The sequence below is a fragment of the Lithobates pipiens genome, unplaced genomic scaffold (genome assembly GCF_037356315.1).
Source record: "Lithobates pipiens isolate NorthernLeopardFrog02 unplaced genomic scaffold, aLitPip1_a1.2 Scaffold_16, whole genome shotgun sequence".
NCBI classification, from domain to species: domain Eukaryota; kingdom Metazoa; phylum Chordata; class Amphibia; order Anura; family Ranidae; genus Lithobates; species Lithobates pipiens.
The window spans coordinates 359,007,797-359,027,551 of NW_027507748.1; the positions used below are offsets into that span (position 1 = coordinate 359,007,797).

The window sequence follows — 19,755 nt, forward strand, 5'->3', positions numbered from 1 at the left end:
TTGCAGAGTGGTGAGCTACATACACTTGTGTACCCCTCTGTGTTTACAATTCCATAGACCCAACTATCCTTCTTGGGACACCTTTTTTTGTATCTGCAGCAAGTGTGCTTGCTTGCTAGCCTTTTATGGCGCCCCCTTTTCTTTTCTTTTCCTGTTTTTTTTTTAAATGAATTATATTACAAATGAATGCTTCATGCTGTATGGGCCACAGCTACCATGTGAATGAGGTCTTAAATATGAGGCAGGCACTGCATGTGACAGTAGTGCATGACGGTAGTGGGGGTGATCAGGTACTGGTGGGGTGAAACAAACCGAAGGTAGGACAGTTGTTTTTCCCAAAGTGATGAACGAATACAACCAAAGCACAGCCAGCAGATAGTTGACTGGCTGAAAAAACCTTCTATACCTACAACCTCCCAGGAGCAGAGCAGCTACCACTGTTCCCTTTTCCCTCCCCCTCTGTGAGGCTGTCCATGAAGATTGCGGTTCTATAACACTATAGTCAGCTTTAACACATCCCCTGAACCTGTAATTTGAAGGTTTTGTGTAGCCCTTAAGCTAAATTAAAAGGCCCTCTCCTTGCTTCACATTATTTTGTTTTTACAATTTTGTTATTGGTACACGTCCCCATGATAGTGGGCTCAATTCACTAATGAATATCTCATGAGAGAATTGAATCGTGTGACACATTTTCTCCAATTATCTCACAAGATGCTGAAAATTTCAATTCGCTATCACCTTATGAGGTATTTACCTCACAAACTAAAATCATGAGGTAAATAACTCATAAAGCAGTGTTAAAGTGAATTCACTAAGTAAATAAAATAAAAGTATGAAGTAAATAAACAGTGGTCTAGGCATGAGGTATTTGAGGAATGTAAAAATAGCCAATCCCTGCCTTTTTGGATCAGCTTCTCAACAGTAATACAAAAAAACACAAAACACCTGGAGCACTGCGAGTCTAGGAGTCAAGTAGACTATCAAAGTCCTTTGTCAAAGCGCATGTGCACGAAACATGTAAGTCACAGCAACAGAATAGTGGATGCTTACACAACTGACTTCAGGACACCCTTCCCCTTCATCTCTGGCGCAGCAGTGAAGTCACAGAAGGCACACTGAGAATATCGACCCTGCTCGGCTTGGTTGTTCCCTCTGGGGCCATTTACCGTACATCACACCGGTTGCCTTTCTATCCAACTACTGACTCCCATCCAGCCATGACATCCACCTGGAGCTGGCAGGTTTGCCAGCAGCCAGTACACTCCCCCTCTGGCAATTGAATTTTCTCCTCTCCATTTCCGTGGATGGTGATTGATGTTCAAACCATCCCCAGGCAAGCCTCCTGAATGATTGTTTCCCCCTTATCCACTCCGAGGTCACTGGTAACGTTCACTACCCTTATTTTAAACTTTGACTGTTCAACCATTTTTTAACTTTATGGAATAAATAGCATTGTTTATGCATACAGTACTAAGTTGGAATTTATTTGATCATTCTTTCAGAGTGCTGCATTTTGTGTTTTTTCTCAACAGTAATGTTAAGAAAGCCAAATATGGAAAACACAGAATCTTTGGGGCTGATTTACTTAAAGTATAACTAAAAGCAAAACTTGATTTTCTTTAGCTTTGGATAAAGTGAAGATGGATTAGCACCCCTTTCATGCATTTATTGCTGTCTGTGCCCCTGTTAGGGAGAGTCGCCCTCTCTATTTTTCCTGTTTACCTTTATCTTTGAAAGTGAAAGAAAATCCCACATATTGGGTTGTCCCCAGAAAAGTACTAGAGCGGAAACCTTCCAATGGGGACACTGATTCTGGTGACCTGGAGGGCCCCAAGGAATTCTTTTAAATTTGAAGGGATTTCTTCTCACTTCCCGTCTTGGCTATGGGACAGAAGTGAAAGCAAATCTCACCAATGACAAAGCTGTCTTTTTTATTGTTAAAAAAACTGTATTTATATATGTGTGTGATTTTTAAAACTATTTTCATTCAATATTTGACATTTATAAAGATATTTTGTATTTACTTAAAGTGATTTTTAGGCAAAAAAACAAACATGTTATACCTGCTCTGTGCAGTGTATTTGCACAGAGCATCCTGGATCCTCCTCTTCTCGGGTCCCTCTTCAGGGCTCCTGGTCCCTCCCTCCTGTCAAGTGCCCTTACAGCAAGCAGCTTGCTATGGGGGCACTTGAGCCGAGCCACAGTTCAGAGCCATGACCCGACAGCAGTGGGAGCCAATGGAGCCATGCTGCTGTCTCAGCCAATGAGGAGAGGAGTCCCGGACAGCCGAGTGTCTCGTGCAACATCGCTGGATCTAGAGGGTGCTCATGTAAGTGTTAGGGGGGCTGCTGCACACAGAAGTATTTTTATCTTAATGCATAGGATGCATTAAGATAAAATACCTTCTGACTTTACAATCACTTTAATTTAATGTAGTTGCTTTTGATGCACCACATATATCCTGTGTATCCTATGAAAGCAGCTTCCCTTTGACTGGTAGTATAGCTATATTTTTTTTCTTTTGTGTTAATACGTATGCTGCAGGGAACTCACTGACTTGTGAGTTGGCATACGTCTACGGTTTAAACCATTTTACCTCTTTATTAGCAATAAAAACTGTCAGGGGTTCCAATTCTTCTCTACTGTATACATCCCACTGGATATCATGTCATGAGATAAAAAATCACATGGTTTAATGAGTAAAATACCTCACATTTTGATGAAATAGTGTATGCCTTACTTTAGTAGTGTTTTTTTCTTGTGAATTAAAAAAAAAAAAGGGTAAAAAAAATCTATGAGTAATTTTATCTCAGATTTTAAGAGTAAAATAACGCTTTGTCAATTGAGCCCAGTATCCTACTTCCTATGCCTCTTTTTTGACAGCAGTTTGCTTATTAGCCCAGCAAAAAGAATGAATACATTTCAAGGGTCACCCCTGTAGACTTCAATAGAGTTCAGGGAAACAATTAGAATTTTTCAGATTTTGAGGATGTTTCGCAAAAATGGCTGTGGATCAAACTCAGGAAGGTCCTCTCATCCCTATTTATCATGCCATTAAGAAAGCACCCCTATAGCCTATGCCAGTTCATATTTTATAAACCTCTATCTACATAAATGCTTCAGAGAGATTAAGATTACCTGTAAAGTTGATGATTTTTGTTATCGCTTTACAATATTAAATTTTACAGTATAGAGAAGCTGAACTTCAAGGACATAAGGAAAAATGTAAAAAGAGAGAGGGAGTGAAAGAGGGAGACAGCTGTTTCTAGAAACAGGATACATCCTAACAGCAATACTATGAGTGGAGACTTTTACCACTTGTGAGCAAGAAGCTCACTCCCTATTGACAACTGCCTCAGGTGAAATGCAATATAAATTAAGAAAATTTTATCAAATACATTTTTAACAAACCAGTGACTAAAATCTCATGTGAGGCCCCAATATATGTACAATTTCAATTGCCAATTTATATTTTTTACACTTCCAGCTATCTCCCGACAATGGGTTTTGTTTTTTGTGTAGTGATGAAAGTTTGAATCCTCTGGCAGGTTTATTGCTGTTTATGACTCCAGGAACTTTGTTCTACCATTGTGTCCCCATGTGCCACGTGAGCAAGAATCGGGCCATAGGCACAGGGTGGCACAGACAACAATAAGAACCCTGTAGAGAGGTTCTAACCTTTCATGACTTTAGGTTAAAACTTCTTTCATCGTCCCCATAGAAGAGTTTAACCATTGCTTCTATTCCTGTGAAGGCTCTCATTTATCCAGGACATGGTATAGCTATAGATAGTTACACTGAACTGAACGTGTTCTGTAATGCTGAAAACATTTTGTTGATTATCCAAGAAGCTGAATAGAGAAAAGGGACTTGGGCCTCATCCAGAAAAATACTGAGATATATACTGTATTAGGTGACTACCGGGGGAATTCCACAGTATCCTAAAATGATGGACTATAACAGCCACAATGAGGAGACATATCAAGTAAAATCGAAAACGTTTTTATTGACCAATTTAAAAATCTATTTCTCAATTAAGAAAGGTAATTCCCTAACAAGGGAGAAGGCTACAATAATACATACAGAATAAAAACAGTGCAAATGTTTGAATTGCACTGTTTTTATTCTGTATGTATTATTGTAGTCTTCCTTCTTGCTAGTGGGTTATCTTTCTTAATTGATAAATAGATTTTTAAATTGGTCAATAAGAACTTTCGGATTTTACTTGACATGTCTCCTTATTGTGGCCGCTATAGTCTGTCATTTTAGTATACTGGGGGAATTCCCCTGATTATCAGCTAATATATCTCTCTGATTATCCAAGCATCTTATCAGCAAACAATCAGAAATCAGCTCTCAATACACCCACTCAAAACTTATAAATTCATGATAAAGATTAGTAGAATTAGTTAGCCATTTGGAAATAGATAGCTATTCACTATCTTTGTATAAAGTACTACTTAAAGTGGTAGTAAACCCGCTGACCTTTTTTTCTACACCTGTGAAAAGGGAAAAGGCATAATGAGCTAGTATGCACCGCATACTAGCTCATTATGAAATACTTACCTTAGAACGAGACGTCGGTATCTCACCAGGTCCATGTTGAGGGAGCTTAAATTTCCCCTTGGTGTGTCTTCCAGGTGACTTCTTTCTGGCAAGGTCCGGCGTCTGCTGTACTTTCAGCCGAGAATCCCTGGAGCGCATGCGCCGGTGAAGTCAGCGGCTCATTGCAAGGGGAATGTCTCCTAAACCGTATAGGTTTAGGAGATATTCTTTTTACCTACAGGTAAGCCTTATTATAGGCTTACCTGTAGGTAAAAGTAAAAAAAAATGACTATACAACCACTTTAAAATAGAGTTCCACCCAGAAATGGAATGTCTGCTGATTCCTCCTCCCTTCGGTGCCACATTTGGCACCTTTCAGGGGGAAGGAGGGAGTAGATACCTGTCAATACCAGGTATCTGCTCCCACTTCCGGGCATAGATTTCCGCACTTTGTGCGGCGAACTACGCAATATCCAGCCCCTCCTTCTCCCCCCCTGCTGTCTTTTGGGGGACACACAGGTCCCTGAAGACAGCAGAGACTATTCAGATCTGACTCATGCATGTGCAGTAGGAAACAGGCTGTGACGTCATAAGGCTTCACTTCCCTTTTCCCTTAGTAAGGATTTTGGTGCCTGCACCCAGAGCTGAGGGACAGGTCGGCCTTGGGTGAGGACATTGTGAGATCCCTGGACAGGTACGTGTTCTTATATTAAAAGTCAGCAGCTGCAGTATTTGTAACTGCTGACTTTTATTCATTTTTTTCCCTGGCGAAACTTGGCTTTAATGCAAAGGCTAGTAGTACTGGCATCTTTAGCACTATTAGCCTTTCCATTGCTCCCTTGCCCTTTCACCCCCTGTCAAAGGAAGTGAGGGGAAATCTACTCAATGGGGACACATACAGTAATAAAACAACAAACAGAGTTTATAAAATTTCCCAACGCTATGCAAAATAAAATGTTTTTATTTTTTATTTTTTCCTGCAGTTGGGCTTCAAATCAATGTAGTTCATTTGCATTTCAAATGAGACAGTTGTCAATTAAGGGTTAAATCTTGTGAGCATAAGCTCCAAAAATGTAATTTATAGCTGCATTGCAGAAGGCTGGGGGACAATGGACATAACAAACATGGCTGAAGGGGAAGACAAAAACAGGAGGAAGAGGATGGGGGGACATACATAACAGTTCATGCTGGATTATATATGGAGGAAGAAAAGGAGGAAATCCTATAAAGAGATTGTATAAACCAGTCTAGAGAATAATATATGAACTATCTTTGTGGGAAGAAGGCAGATTGTTAATTATTTCAGTAATCTCAAGGTGTGATTGAGTGTGTTGAACAAAATTATTTTAGTAGGTTGAGATGCTGCTGTCTGATTCTACTGCCAAGGCTATAAGTGTGATTTCAATCACTTGCTAACAAGGGTTTTAACTTCTTGTAGACAGTTGTTACATTTGTAACACTATGATTTCTTTTGGGCAGCTGTCATGAAGGGGTTACATACCTTGAAAGAAAGCGATTACAATTTTACATGTAAACTTGACTTAATTTAGTATCTGAATCTGCTGCTTACACAGGTAATTTAGCATGCTTATCAGTCACACTGAAAGCTATCATATACAAATAATTTATCCCAACGATGTGTATCCTACCATCAGTAGTGTTCTATTACGCTTCCAGATTGGACTTTGGGGCTACAGAATGCTGCATTTCTGCCTCCCTAAAACCATTTCAGAAGAGATACAAAGTGCTGCGCTAACATTAAAAAGAACCAGGCATGTCTGGGCTTATGCAAGAATCTGAAGAGTTGTCTTATCTTTTCTAAATTAGAGAGAATATATGCAAATCAGGTACCTATGGGTTCCCATGTGCATAGCCCTAGGTGAGCCAAATGTGCATATAGCATCTTCGGTCCCTAAAGTTGGACTAGGCCCTGCCCTCTTGTTTGTCTTTCTATCGGTTAGTGAAGCAACATCAGAAACATAACTCATTATTCTATATTAGAGCTCCCTAGGTTTTAGGCCCCATTCACACCTGAGCGTTTTGTAGCTTGAAGCCTGAAGCTACAAAACGCTGGAGGGGAAAAAATCTATTATTCTCAATGGAGATGGTTCACATCTCCACTCCAAGTCGCCTGAAGCCGAATGCCTGAAGCTCAAACAAGTTCTGGACCCTTTTTTGTCGCTCGAATCGGGCAGATTTGGGCGTTTTTCTTCTTTTTACATTGGTGACCTTTTGCCCTGCACAAAATCGTGGCAAAACACTGCAAAATCGCGATAAAAATGCTGCAAAATCGTGGTAAAATCGCACAATTTTCTGCCTGAAAACACTATGCTCAGGTGTGAATCGGGCCTTAGGGCTCTCAGAGATCTCTATAAAATATTTGACTCTGAGTACAGGTACCTCTCTACCTGCTGTTTAGAAAGCTAAACTAAGCAAATATTCACTTTAAATAATGATAAATAAAGGCTGTCATACAAACAATTTATATTTGCCCCTTTGTTTAGCTTTATTTAAATTATATGTCAAGCCAAAGCTTTTTTTGTGCCAGTTTTGGATAATGGGCTATTGAGGAACCCAAACAATACAACTAATATTAGTAAACGATCAAAGAATTTTATTAATATCACTTTAAAAGGCAAATAACATGGTTTAAGATATGTTCCCAAATACAATCACTTTAGTTTCTCAATCACATATTTAATCCCATTCAGCACCTACTAGTGTTCTCCTGTATATATAATTTCAAATGTATCCTGTGTTCCAAAGAGCTGGATATCTCCATGACATGTTAAATTAGCTAGTTAAGCTTTTGATATACTGTAATAATGCAGTTATATTGGCTGTGGTACCTTCCTGCCTTAGTCCATAACCTACTATTTATAATATTGTAGTTTTGGATACAACAGGAGAGAATTAGCCCATCTGTGGGGTTTTTATTGCTATCCAGGGTACTGATAGAGAAATTTACCTTCACTTCCTGTCTTGCCTATAACAGACATGGGGCAGAAAGGGAGCAAGGCCTCATGCACACTGGATGTTTTTACAGCTACTGTTTTTAGTGTCAGACATTTTTTTTCTACAGTCAATAAACTCCCCATCATGTTATCCTTTGTGTCCCAGCACACATAGGCTGTTATTAACTGTTTTTGGCAGGGGCGTTTTTTTGGTCTGTAGGAAGAAAAAACGAGTGTGTTCTCAAAAGAGTAAAAAAACACAGATAAACGCTCAAAAACGCACCTCACTGGTGTTTCTTAACATTTTTAATCCCATTGATTTAAAAAACAAAAAAGCTAAAAAAAAAGCTGAAAAAAGCTAAAAACCACTATTGCAAAAATTCTGAAAAATGTTGAAAAACTCACTGCAAACATACTGGCATTTTTTATAACATTATTATAACGTCCAGTGTGCACGAGGCCTAAATGTGTATCAGGGACATAGCCAAAAATAGAAAAAAAATATTTTTTTCCTTTCTCCACTCCTACTTTATTTCTATTGGCTGATGGAGAGTTCCGCTCACTTTCTTTTTAGTAAAACACTGTTTTACTAAAAAGAAAAAAAACACTGAGAACACTTGCCTACTCTATCCAAAACTAAGAGAAAAAGATTTGTCTTGACATGCACTTTATTCTCCTGAGTCTGACTTTTCAACTTCAAAGCCAGGAGTCAGGAGTCAGCTGAAGATTGACATCTGCCAACCTGTGACCTCATAGGCTCTCCCAGCTACTGTGTGCACATTACTGTGTTCAATAATTGAGCCTCTTAGATATGAGGATTTGGAATCTAAGCAGCTAGATGGCTTTGTAGCTGACAGGGTATCAATCATCACGTGACATCTTATCCTTGACCTGCAGCTAAATCCTTGCCAAAAAAACTGCAAATTTTAAGCAATTTGAATAACTCTCAAGTAGCTTTTGGTTGCAATAATAACTGAACGGAACAAAGGCAATCAAATAGAGATAACTTTAATCCATCATGGTTTTGATTGAGACTGACACTGGTTAATTTTTCTAATCTATTAGTCAAAAGCTGGTTGAGATTTCTAAAAAATTGCTATGTCTATGGCCATCATAAGTCAGATTGTGACAAAGTAAATAAAGCTAAATAAGGGGGCATGTTTAAATCTTTCTTACATAATCCTGCATGAACATTTAGGAATGATAATTCATATTCTTGCATAACCTCTGCCATGTCTTTTTCTTTTCAAGCATGAAGCAGCTTTTCAGCAGTAACATTGCCTCATTCCAAAGGCCAAATTACCTGAACATTCTGGATTACTGCACTCCTTCGTGTCCGTTTGCTGTCCCTTACACTCTGCTCCAGCTTGACTTGTGTTGCTGCACTTTCTACTTCTTTGTTGGGTCCCATTGGAACACGTCACTGAGCATCTTCCCCAAGGGCCCCAGTCCAGCCATATCCCCTCCACTGAACAGAAAGAGAGAGAAAGAGAAACGCTGAGTGAATTTAGCTGTCTCAGACAAACAAGCCAGCTGTGCCTCCCTCCCACTGGAAATAAATGCACAAAGGCTACGCACAATAAATAATATTTAGTGTGCAATCGCATCCTCTAAGTGGAACCTCATAAAAACATCCTAAAGCGAGAAATCTTCCACCCTCAGTGGGGACATCCCTTGACAAGGACAGAAGGAGGAAACAACCTTTCAAGTGAATGAGATGAATTAATCATGGGCACTAAGGTAGCCAGTGATAGATGGGGTCAGGGTTCTGGAACAGTGGCTCTTAACCCCTTTTGACTGCTGCGTAAGGAATTCATTGCCCTGTACTGCTCCTTGGATCTTAGAATCCTGATACAAATGATGGAATTCAATGTCTGGAGACCAAGATACTTGGCCTGTGAATTAGGCAGTAATGATAGAAAGACAGAGATTGTGACAACAGATAGAATGGATTTGTCCCAACCAGCCTGCTCTTTTTTCAATGTTCAGTTATATACAATCTTTTTTAAGCTGTCATTTTATAGAGGTTGCATTACATTTTCAGGTACACTGATGTAAAAGACACTCTTAGCTGTTGGACAGATTGCTAGTGAGGGGTTAAAATCTAAAGAAAATATTCATTACTTTATAGGACACCTTAAACAAACTAAAGCATTAACTTGTTTTAGAGAAATAAACGATTAACGGGATAGGTTAAATGCGAGATATTTTGTACAATATATGCAATAAATTGCAGACTCATATATTATTGACTTAAATTATATGTTTAGCTTTATTTATTAAGTAAAACAAGCAGTAATTTGTAGTAGATCCAAACCAATCAGAAACCAGTTGTCATAAGTTTCTCAAGGCAAGTTCATGTAGTTTGCACCCTTTCCCTCTATTTGTATTATGTTTAAATAACGTGTTTCAGGCCATGTAGCATTCCATAGCACAGAAAGGGTTAGTCACCTGCTATGGTGCCCCAGATACACTTTTGAGAGTTTTCCACTGCACATAAAGTCCGACATGATAAATGTGTTTAAGTACCTAAGGAGACAATATACAGATTAAGGTCAAACATTATTGTGGGCAAGTTTGGAAAGTCATACGGGAGCCCATAAAGAGAAATGGATTGAGGGTGAGTTTTCACATAAATCAAAGAGATCCACATTATTCCGCAGGAGACATCCTAGTTATGATAGTGAGAGACGAGCCAAGCTGCTGTATTCGTTAAAAGATGCCTAGCGATACAGCCTAGAAAGATCGGTGCTGCGTGTGAGGTTTTAATATGTTGACAGCTGCCTCAGCTAAAATTAATGTATTGCAAGTGAACCATTTAATAGCGAAGGGTTAAATCACATACACGCAAGTCATTTGAATCCCATGTTTAGCCCCATCAAGTAAGGGGTATATGCATATTGTACAAGGAAGGTAATCCATATTTAAATATACTTATCAGCTATACTTAGGAAAGATCACGTAATAGGTCAACCTGAAAGGTAGTTATGTATGTTCTTTTAAGTAATTATTTAATAATTAATCTGTCAGCCCATACCTTATATTATTTGCTGCCTATTGATTTGTAACAATGTATGCGGATACTAAACCTTCAGTGGAAGTATTGGTTCACTAACCCGCTCTATCTATTTTTTGACGGTAGCTCTAATGTGTGCACTCATTGTAGCATTACAGAAAGAGTGTACTATATAAATGTACTCTAGTTATGTGTATAGAAACACTACGTCTTACAGTTCATTGAGTGTTGGTTTACTTCTTCGAGCTATCAGTGCATAAGTTTCTATGTGAATGTGACAGATATTCAAACATTTGTTATTTTACATCGCGTGCGGAGTGGATGGCACATGTTTATACAGTGTGCTACTTGGCTGCACATTACTGCCACATGATCACACCCTTAATTGAAGCAATGATGTGAACGTCAGTTTGTATTTCGGAAATGCAATACTTCAAAATGGCAGCTTTGGTGTTAGGCAGTTAGCTTAGGAAGGAATGCATGAATGGCACTATCATTTTTATGAATAGAGAAAATTGTACAGTACATAAAAAGTGTAGAAGAAGGAGCAACATCTACACTAATGCATGGGTTATAATTGCATTTCATTTAGAGAAAATATTAATGTCTTTTCCCTGTTTTTATAGTTAGATATGAGACATAATGATATCAAATTCAGTATTCCTAATATTTACAGGGTAGGCAAGAAATGTACTTGTGTAAGCTAGGCTGTTTAGGCTTCAATACCTATAGGTATTAATCTTTGTCATTGCGCACCTATTAGAAAATCCTTCATTTTGTTTGTGTTTCTACTAAGTTGCCTGGAGGGCTTGTAAAAAAAAAATTCATCACTGTGCTACATATAGTTTTTTCAGAGAGAAGAGCTGCGGGTGGGTCTCGGCATGCTCACCCACCACTACAGGTTGCCTGCAGGAAACTAAAAAGGGGTGGATAAAAGACCAGTCACCCTGCACAGAGAGAGAAGTGGTGACTGCTCCTTATTACAGGAAGTCCCAGAGTTACAAACACAATAGGGACTGTAGGTTTGTTCTTAAGTCAAAGTTGTTCGTAAGTCGCAACACTGCATTTGTACGTGTAACTTCCGGTCACAACACTGCATTTGTAAGTGTAACTTCCGGTTGGAACACTGCATTTGTAAGTGTAAGTTCCGGTCTGAACACTGCATTTGTAAGTGTAACGTCCAGTCGGAACACTGCATTCGTAAGTGTAACTGCCGCCTGTGCATGGATGTGGGATGTTCCCGGCGCTTGTTATGCTATCTGGGGTGTAGTACGGCAGTGTGGGATGTGTCCGGAAGTGCTCGAATGGTATCCAGGACCAGTGTGGAGCACAAGTGGCCGGCATTTGATGCCATCATAAGTAGAAGTCGTTCCTATATATGGTGTTCATAACTCGGGGACTGTCTTTACATGAAACTCCTGCAAATTGGTAAAGTGAAGAAGTTGTTCAGTGCTGGATTACTGCAAATCTAAAAGGAATACACAGAACATACCAAGATTCAAGTAAGAATATACACTCACTGGCCACGTTATTAGGTACACCTGTTCAATTGCTTGGCAACACAAATTGCTAATTAGCCAATCACATGGCAGCAACTCAATGCCTTTAAATTTTTGGGCATGGCGAAGACGACTTGCTGAAGTTCAAACCGAGCATCAGGATGGGGAAGAAAGGGCATTTAAGGAACTTTGAGCATGACATGGTTGCTGATGCCAGTCAGGCTGGTCGGAGTATTTAAAAAACTGCTGATCTTCTGGGATTTTCACACACAAAATCTCTAGGGTTTTCAGAGAATGGTCCAAAAAAGAGAAAATATCCAGTGAGCGGAAATTGTCTGGACGAAAATGACTTGTTGATGTCAGAGGTCAGAGGAGAATGGGCAGACTGGTCTGAGATGATAGAAAGGCAACAGTAACTCAAATAACCACTTGTTACAACCAAGGTATGCAGAATACCATCTCTGAATGCACAACACATCCATTCTTGAAGCATCTCACCACTGGTTTCCTGAACATGACAATAAGTTCACTGTACTCCAATGGCCTCCACAGTCACCAGATCTCAATCCAATAGAGCACCTTTGGGATGTGGTGGAACGGAGATTTGCATCATGCATGTGCAGCCAACAAATCTGCAGCAACCTGCGTGATGCCATCATGTCAATATAAACCAAAATCTCTGAGGAATGTTTTCAACACCTTGTCTAATCTATGCTACAAAGAATTAAGGCAGTTCTGAAGGCAAAAGGGCATCCGGTACTAGCAAGGTGTACCTAATAAAGTGGCCGGTGAGAGTACATGCCACTTGACAATATGTGATTAGCTAGAAGTTCATCTTTAACCTTTTTTGTCTCTTAAATGCTTTATTCACTTTCACCTGTGTATGCAATATAACATTGTTTCAAATGTAGAACCCTACATCAGATAAAACCTACTACTGGTTTTATGGCCAGAGCAGGCAGTCTTACTATAAGCTGTGGCTAGCATGCAGGGGATTGTTAAAATGTAACATACAGATGTACATTTAAAAAACATGTTTTGCTTCTATGGAGTATATAACAGTTTTTCCATTTGTCTTATTATATGTAACCCCATGTTCCTATGCTAAAGTTGAGCTTTGCAATGTGAATTCTACTTCTACAGATTGTCAGTGTTGCCAGGTCCAAGATGAAGCCCAACAGATGAAAAAAAAACAAGCTAAATCTGGGGGGCTTGATTTCTGTTGCTTATTTTCACACCACTTCTATATGTCTTGTACAGTATGTTTTGACGTAGAACGCTGTGTTAACATCACTGCATGTCCATAAGTTGAATGGTGGAAGATTACAAAACTCTGTGCATCTAATCTTTATGTGCTAAGGATGCTATGTAAGATCTTCTGGAAGAGTGTAAAATAAGAAAAGCCTAACACTGTTATCTGTTGTATTATTGCAAAGCCCAATGGAAGTTTTTTGCTTGCTACCATTTTAATCCACTGCTGTGAAAAATATCAGTCTAGGACTAGGTGATCAAAATGTTTGAAGGGGAAGGGAAACACAAACACTAAACTAAAAGCATTTAGAACTGTAGTGTGTACATTTTCATTGTAAGATATACATTTTTGCAATTGCATGAACAAATCAATTTATCTAAAAGCATATTATAATCATCTGAGCAATTATACAACTCTCTATCCATCCAACGATCAGTCGGCATTCGTTTTTTTTTTCATTAGCTTCTAAAGATTTTAAATGTTTTCCAGGTGCAATCTAAATCTCCAGTTGTATCTTTAACCCTTTACAGTCCAAATTACTCAACAATTACATTTCCTACAACTCCGATATACATCCCCAGTGTTTTCATGAGAAGTCTCTTCTACACTTCACATATCTAGAAGTTACCTCCACTCCAAACATAAATTGCTAACAAAACCCCTCTTCCTCACAGCAGTGTTTTGAAAAAATTGATCCTAAGCCTGAAAACCCCCAATATTAATTGCTTATTTCTCTGGAGTGAGAAAATTAAGCATCAACAGATTAAAATATCCTCCCCCCCCAACTGTCCCTCATTTGATATCAAATCCATCTGTCCCTCTTTCTTCCTCAGGTGTCCCTCTTTTTGGTCTGATGTACAGATATTGAAAATGTACTATTCATCGAAAAGTGTTATTCTGCAGTAAACCTTCATCCCATCTCTTAATTATCTCATTTGCTATTTTGAACAACCAATATAAAGAAAAGTAATAATGGAAAAAAAAAGTTCTTGATATCCCACACCAAATCAATAACTCCCAAAAATTGTCAAATCTCGCCATCCTGAAATCTAGCTAGTGTAAAAAAAAGAAATCAAAGCATGTGATGAACGCCAACTGCCACCAAAAACTCGGGGTACACACTCACCGGACATTAGGACAATGCATAGATAGAGGTCAATACACATTTGTTTCAATCAAGGTAAAATCTCCTTCACTAATGGGCCTTCCACAGTCCCCAATCACTATAGGTGGTAAAAGCTCCAAAAATTGTAATATCATTGCCAATTTACTAAAATAGTAAACAATGTAAACCAAGCGAGAAAAAAAAAACGACGGTGGATGCTGTTGGTAAGCTTACCAATGACATGTCAGGGTTGTCTCTGCTCCACAAGGCTGGCTGCTGCAGAGATACTGATCAAATGTAACCCTCTCAAAATCGAACCACTCTTCCAGAAATACAGCCCTGAAGAAGGGGGCTCTACTTTTCTTCTTTTATCGCCAATGAATGACTATAAATTTGATCAAGTGAGAGCTTTCTCTTTTTGGACATTGGGTGCTCCTCCTCAATCACCCAATAGCATGCCATGGCAGTCTGCTCACTCAATCCAACATGTCTCGTGCTATGGGACATCCTCAGGAAACTTCCTCAGCCCCCAAGGACATGCTATAGAACAAAACATGTCAGTAAGGCCATGTACACACGGGCGGACTATCCTTCCAACTAAGTCCGTCAGACAATCCGACAGACAGTCCGTCCTACTTTTGAATGAACGGACTTGACCACACACGACGAACAGACAGTCCGCTGAAAGCTTGCGCGTCGACGTGTACAGCACGTACGACGGGACTAGAAATACGACGTCCAATACACTGCAATGCAGCCTTCGGCCGTGTAAATCCTTTCTGAGCATGCGCCATACTTAGTCCGTCCAACTTGCCTACTCACGAGCGGACTGTCCGCTGAAACCAAGTTTGGACGGACAATATTACGGAAATTCCAAAAGACTTAGTCCGCCGGACTGTCCGCTGAAAAAGTCCGCTGAAGCCCACACACGAGCGGATTGTCCACTGAAACACGTTTCAGCGGACCAATTCCGTCAGACAGTCCGCCCGTGTGTACGCGGCCTAAGAGCTAGCAGACTGATGCCACACATTGTTGGAAAGCTTACTGATGGTGTGCTCTGTAAGTGTTTTAGCTGACTTTGTTTTCGTTGTTTAATAAACTGTCAATGGTATTACACTATCTGCAGCTTTTCCTATGGATGGAGAGAGAAACATCTACCATCCTGGGGACTTAAAATTTCAGAAGTATCTTAAACCAATATCAAATAGTGGCTGAATTCCCCTGAATCCATACTGCATTTACCACAACACAGGCCCTTACTATGTCTAAAGTCAGAATCTCTCTGGAAGAAATTTGAAATTATATGTGTATACAAGGAAGAAAATATGCTGTCCAGTATTGGGTCCAAAGTCAGATGTTCATTAATATGACAACACGATAAAACAGAACACATGACAACTTCAACCTTAGTTTTAGATAACAACACAATATTTGCAATGCTAAAAAGTGTAGAATTTTTGTGTACCAGGGCATGTAGCTGTATTGTTGCAGGTCCGTGTCTCCCTCAGTGGACCACTACACAATGTCCCATATGGAGATGACACACAAGAGCGGGTGCGGACTTGTGTACCCTGACCACATGTTGTAGAGCAACCACCCCATTGTGACCATCCTTCAGCGGCAGGATCTCCTGAAACCAAAAAAGAAAGTATTGAGTTAACAGAGAAATTTGTTGATGACAACACATATTATTTGTGGGCTTTTGTACAGTAATTAGGTACAAGATGTCATCTTCTTTTCTGTTTTATTCTACTAGTTTCCATTTTGATTCAAGTGTTTTGCTAAGTCAAACATTTTGCCACTGGAGAATTTTATGGCTTGTCTGTCTTAATTAGCGAAGCTGACAGATTTCTTTATTCCATGTACATCACTGTGCAGCCCCTAGAATGTCTAAACAGGTTTGTAAAGACAATGAGCACAACCTTTAGAACAAGTGCAAACCAATCAAAGTTCTACCTTTAGTACCATGAGAGCATTGCAAAACAAAGCCAGAGACTTTACCAAGGGTGAGACAATGGTTAAAATCCACTCCTCCTGTGGGTGGAATGCATTACCACACTGAGAATAGAAATGTGCACAGCCTCACACATACAAATAAACACACACACAATACACAATGCTCTGACATAAGGGCATTATTAGCAAGCCCATAAATATTCATATAAGCAGCCTCTCTTTCCCCACTCAGATGCTTTCTGTCATAAGCACCCTTGGACTTCATCAATCTCCAGCCGAATACAAGAAGTGGACTCATAAATCAGAAGGGGCTGGAACCACTTCGTGCCTGAATCACAACCAGGAAAATGCTGAATAAATAAATTTGAACCATAGAATAAATAGATTGTTTTTCTTCTCTTGTACTCTTTCTAGTAACCCTCCAGAAAAAATACATAAACACATAAATTCTACAAATAATCCGGTGTACGAGGTTTCGGGTGGCGACATTTCATTGGGACAAAAGATACTCAATTTATTTGAAATCCCATTCTCTGATATATGTCCAAAATCTTTGAGACTTGCCAGTAAAAGGTATTTCCCCTGTTTACTAACCAGGGAAATATTATCGGAGCCAAATATAAAGCTGAAAATAGGAAATTAGATTTTAGGACAGTCACCTCAGGGGTATACAAAATGGCAGCTCATTTTTTAGCCAGCGGTATGGGAAAACACACAAGGCCAGAGATGTTTGGAGTGTAAGCTCTTGTACAACTCTTACCCATTCTTCCATAGATCATTTCTCAGCGACAGCTAGCAACATTAATGCAATAGGGAGCTTTTACTGAACAATTCAGCAGCATATCATGATATTTGCAATAAACTACAGAAACAGAAGGCAGCAATTAATTTCTTTACCTATTAGGAAATTAAGATACGTATTGAACTTTGCTGAGATATTGGATACTATTACAAAAATGTCAAACACATGAGTTAAATCTAAATGCTTGCCAATCTTCTGTGATTTTATGTCTAAAATTATATAGATAGTGAAATAGTAATACAGAACCTAGACTTAACTCCTACAAGAATAACATTTATGGCTATGTAATGCTATCCACAGACAAAACTATTTTTCACTAGAGATACTGAATACATAAGTAGCATGTAGAAGGATTAAAGCATATCTAAAGCTGTTTTACATTCTGATAAAATGAGGAATGATTAAAAGCATACCGTTTTCCTTTGCTGTTTTTTGCTGTTTGCATTCCATTGGAAAGGTTTATCTTCCCAATGGAATGCAAACAGGAGTTCAGTGAGCAAAGAGGAGTCATCAGATCTATGGCAGACCTTACTTTGATTATGAGAGGTTCCTCTTCTATCCCTCCCGCCCCTCCACCTTTTGGGGAATTTTAGTCAACCCATGACCAATGGATCAAAGGCAATTCCCCTTTCTCCTGCCTTGTGATTCTCTCCCCTTGGGGTTGAGCTCTAATTTTGTGCCCCAGTTGGAGCCAGCACCCCCTCTACTTAGGGGTTTCCCCAAACCTGCCAGCTCCTCAAGTCCTGTTTTTTGCTCTCAGCTTTGTTTCCTTTCCTCCCACTCCCCCCCTTCCCCCCCTTTCCCCCCAGTCCAGGTGCCCCCTTTCCGTCAACACTCTACTATTCCTTACATTTTTCTTTTTTTTAAGCCTTTTTCTGCTTAGGGACCAGGTACCATTGTTGTTGTTCCTCGATGTTTGTTGTTTTCTCACGTTTCCCACCATCCAAGGATCTTTAAAATTGTCATATCCTATCTTTTGCAAAATTTGTCCATTTCTTCTGGAAACCTTAAGATTGCTGAACGGCCCTCTTTACGCCCTATTAGGCAGGCTGTGGAGCCCCATGAGTACTGAATCTCACGGGTCTTCATTTGTTCCAGTAAAGGCTTCAGTACTCTTCTCTTTGCCAGTGTTTCCGATGCCAGGTCTGGGAATATCTGTAGTGCTGTTTTTGATACTTTACAGAATGGTTAACTTTTAGACCTTCCTAAATGTGTTCTTTATCTTTATAATTATGGAATCTCACAATCTCTCTGGATTTCTCTAGGCATTTCAGCAGGTTCTCTAATTCCGGGTATTTTTTCAACTTAATTTTTTTCTGTTGTTGATCTTCCCAGCAGTGGGCCAAATAGTTTGTCCATTTTGTCTTGTAGAACTTCTCCCTGTGTTTCAGGTAGGCCCTGAATTCTTAAGTTTTTTTCTTCTATTGCAGTTTCCTGATTTACTTTATACCTCATATGCCTCAGTTCTCGTGGTAAACCTTCCATCTGTTCCTTAAGTTCTGTTATTTCTACCACTTGTATTATTAATATATCCTTTGTTTCTTCCACTCTTTTTAGTATCTGGTTCAGGTCTCCATGTAAGGTTGCCATATCCCCTTTTAGGGATTCTTTTAATCTAGAAAACATCTCTGCCAGTTTGCCCTTGGTTGGAAGCTTTTGTTCTTAACTCTACTTCGTTATCTTCCTCTTGCTCTTCATTTATGTTCGTTGAGCTGTTTGCTCCCACAGATTGTCTAATATGCCCATTTTTAAGAGCTCCCTCTGTTTGTTTACTTTTGGTCCCCAATTGTTTTCCCAGGCTTTCCTTGCCTCCTTCTTGTGTCATATATTTCTTATTTGTCCCGGGACTAGCGTTTACATTAGGAGGGTTCGCTCCTGCACCTCTCACTGGCTTACTTCTCATATTTTTATTTTATTTTAGGGGTATTCTGGGCTGACAATGTTTTATGGAGTGGAGGATCTATGTTTACCCTCTGCGGTGTCGGGCTTAAACATTCTCCAGCCCCCTTCTACCTTAAGCCACTCAGGGATAGTATTTCTCATTCCCTTCTCTCTCTCTAGGTGCATTCAAGGTATATACAGGGCTCCAGGATAGAGATCTGAACAGAGGGAGGAGGTGAGAGTGTCAGGCCAGTCAGTCCATTCAGAAAGCCATAATTTTCTGATATCTTCTGCCCAAGTCTCATTAATACCTCCCAGCCTCTCGCACAGTCTCTCCCTGTTAATAGTCTCTTGCTTATCACCAAGTATAACTGAGGGGTATATCACATTCAGGCATATAAACACAGGATACAAGCTTGACATTCCTCTTGCAGCTCAGATCTTACTCACACCCATTTGAGGCTTTCTGCGACGACAAGGATCTTCCTGTCTGTGGGTCATTCGCTGTTCCACCTGTCCTTGCCTTAGATGAGGCTAGTGCCAGAGGCCAGGCTATGTGCCAGTATCAGGGGGGGTGTTTGAGGGTATAGGCTAGAAGCCAGCCCACTGCCCAGGTAGAAGGGGGTTTCACTGATGAGGCTGTGCCTACCAGCTCTTTCACCGCCACCACTGGGGTCCGCATGCTCCTTTCCTCGCTCTCTGTGTCTCTCTCACCTATGGCTCCGATACCTCCTCAGGGTTTCCC

At 39.8% G+C, this 19,755-nt stretch overlaps 1 protein-coding gene across 9 annotated transcripts in view; it reads right to left on the reverse strand.

The window, feature by feature from the left end:
* ADGRB2 (adhesion G protein-coupled receptor B2) overlaps positions 1-19,755 on the reverse strand; it is a 706,559-nt gene that overhangs the window by 206,162 nt on the left and 480,642 nt on the right. For 8 of the 9 annotated variants that reach the window (XM_077481962.1, XM_077481965.1, XM_077481964.1 and 5 more), the window contains 2 exons: positions 15,837-16,001; positions 8,803-8,967 (listed from right to left, as the gene is read on the reverse strand). In XM_077481962.1, the coding sequence (XP_077338088.1) occupies positions 8,803-8,967; positions 15,837-16,001 (330 nt within the window). The remainder of the gene's footprint in view (positions 1-8,802; positions 8,968-15,836; positions 16,002-19,755) is intronic. The other variant, XM_077481967.1, reaches the window with a different exon arrangement.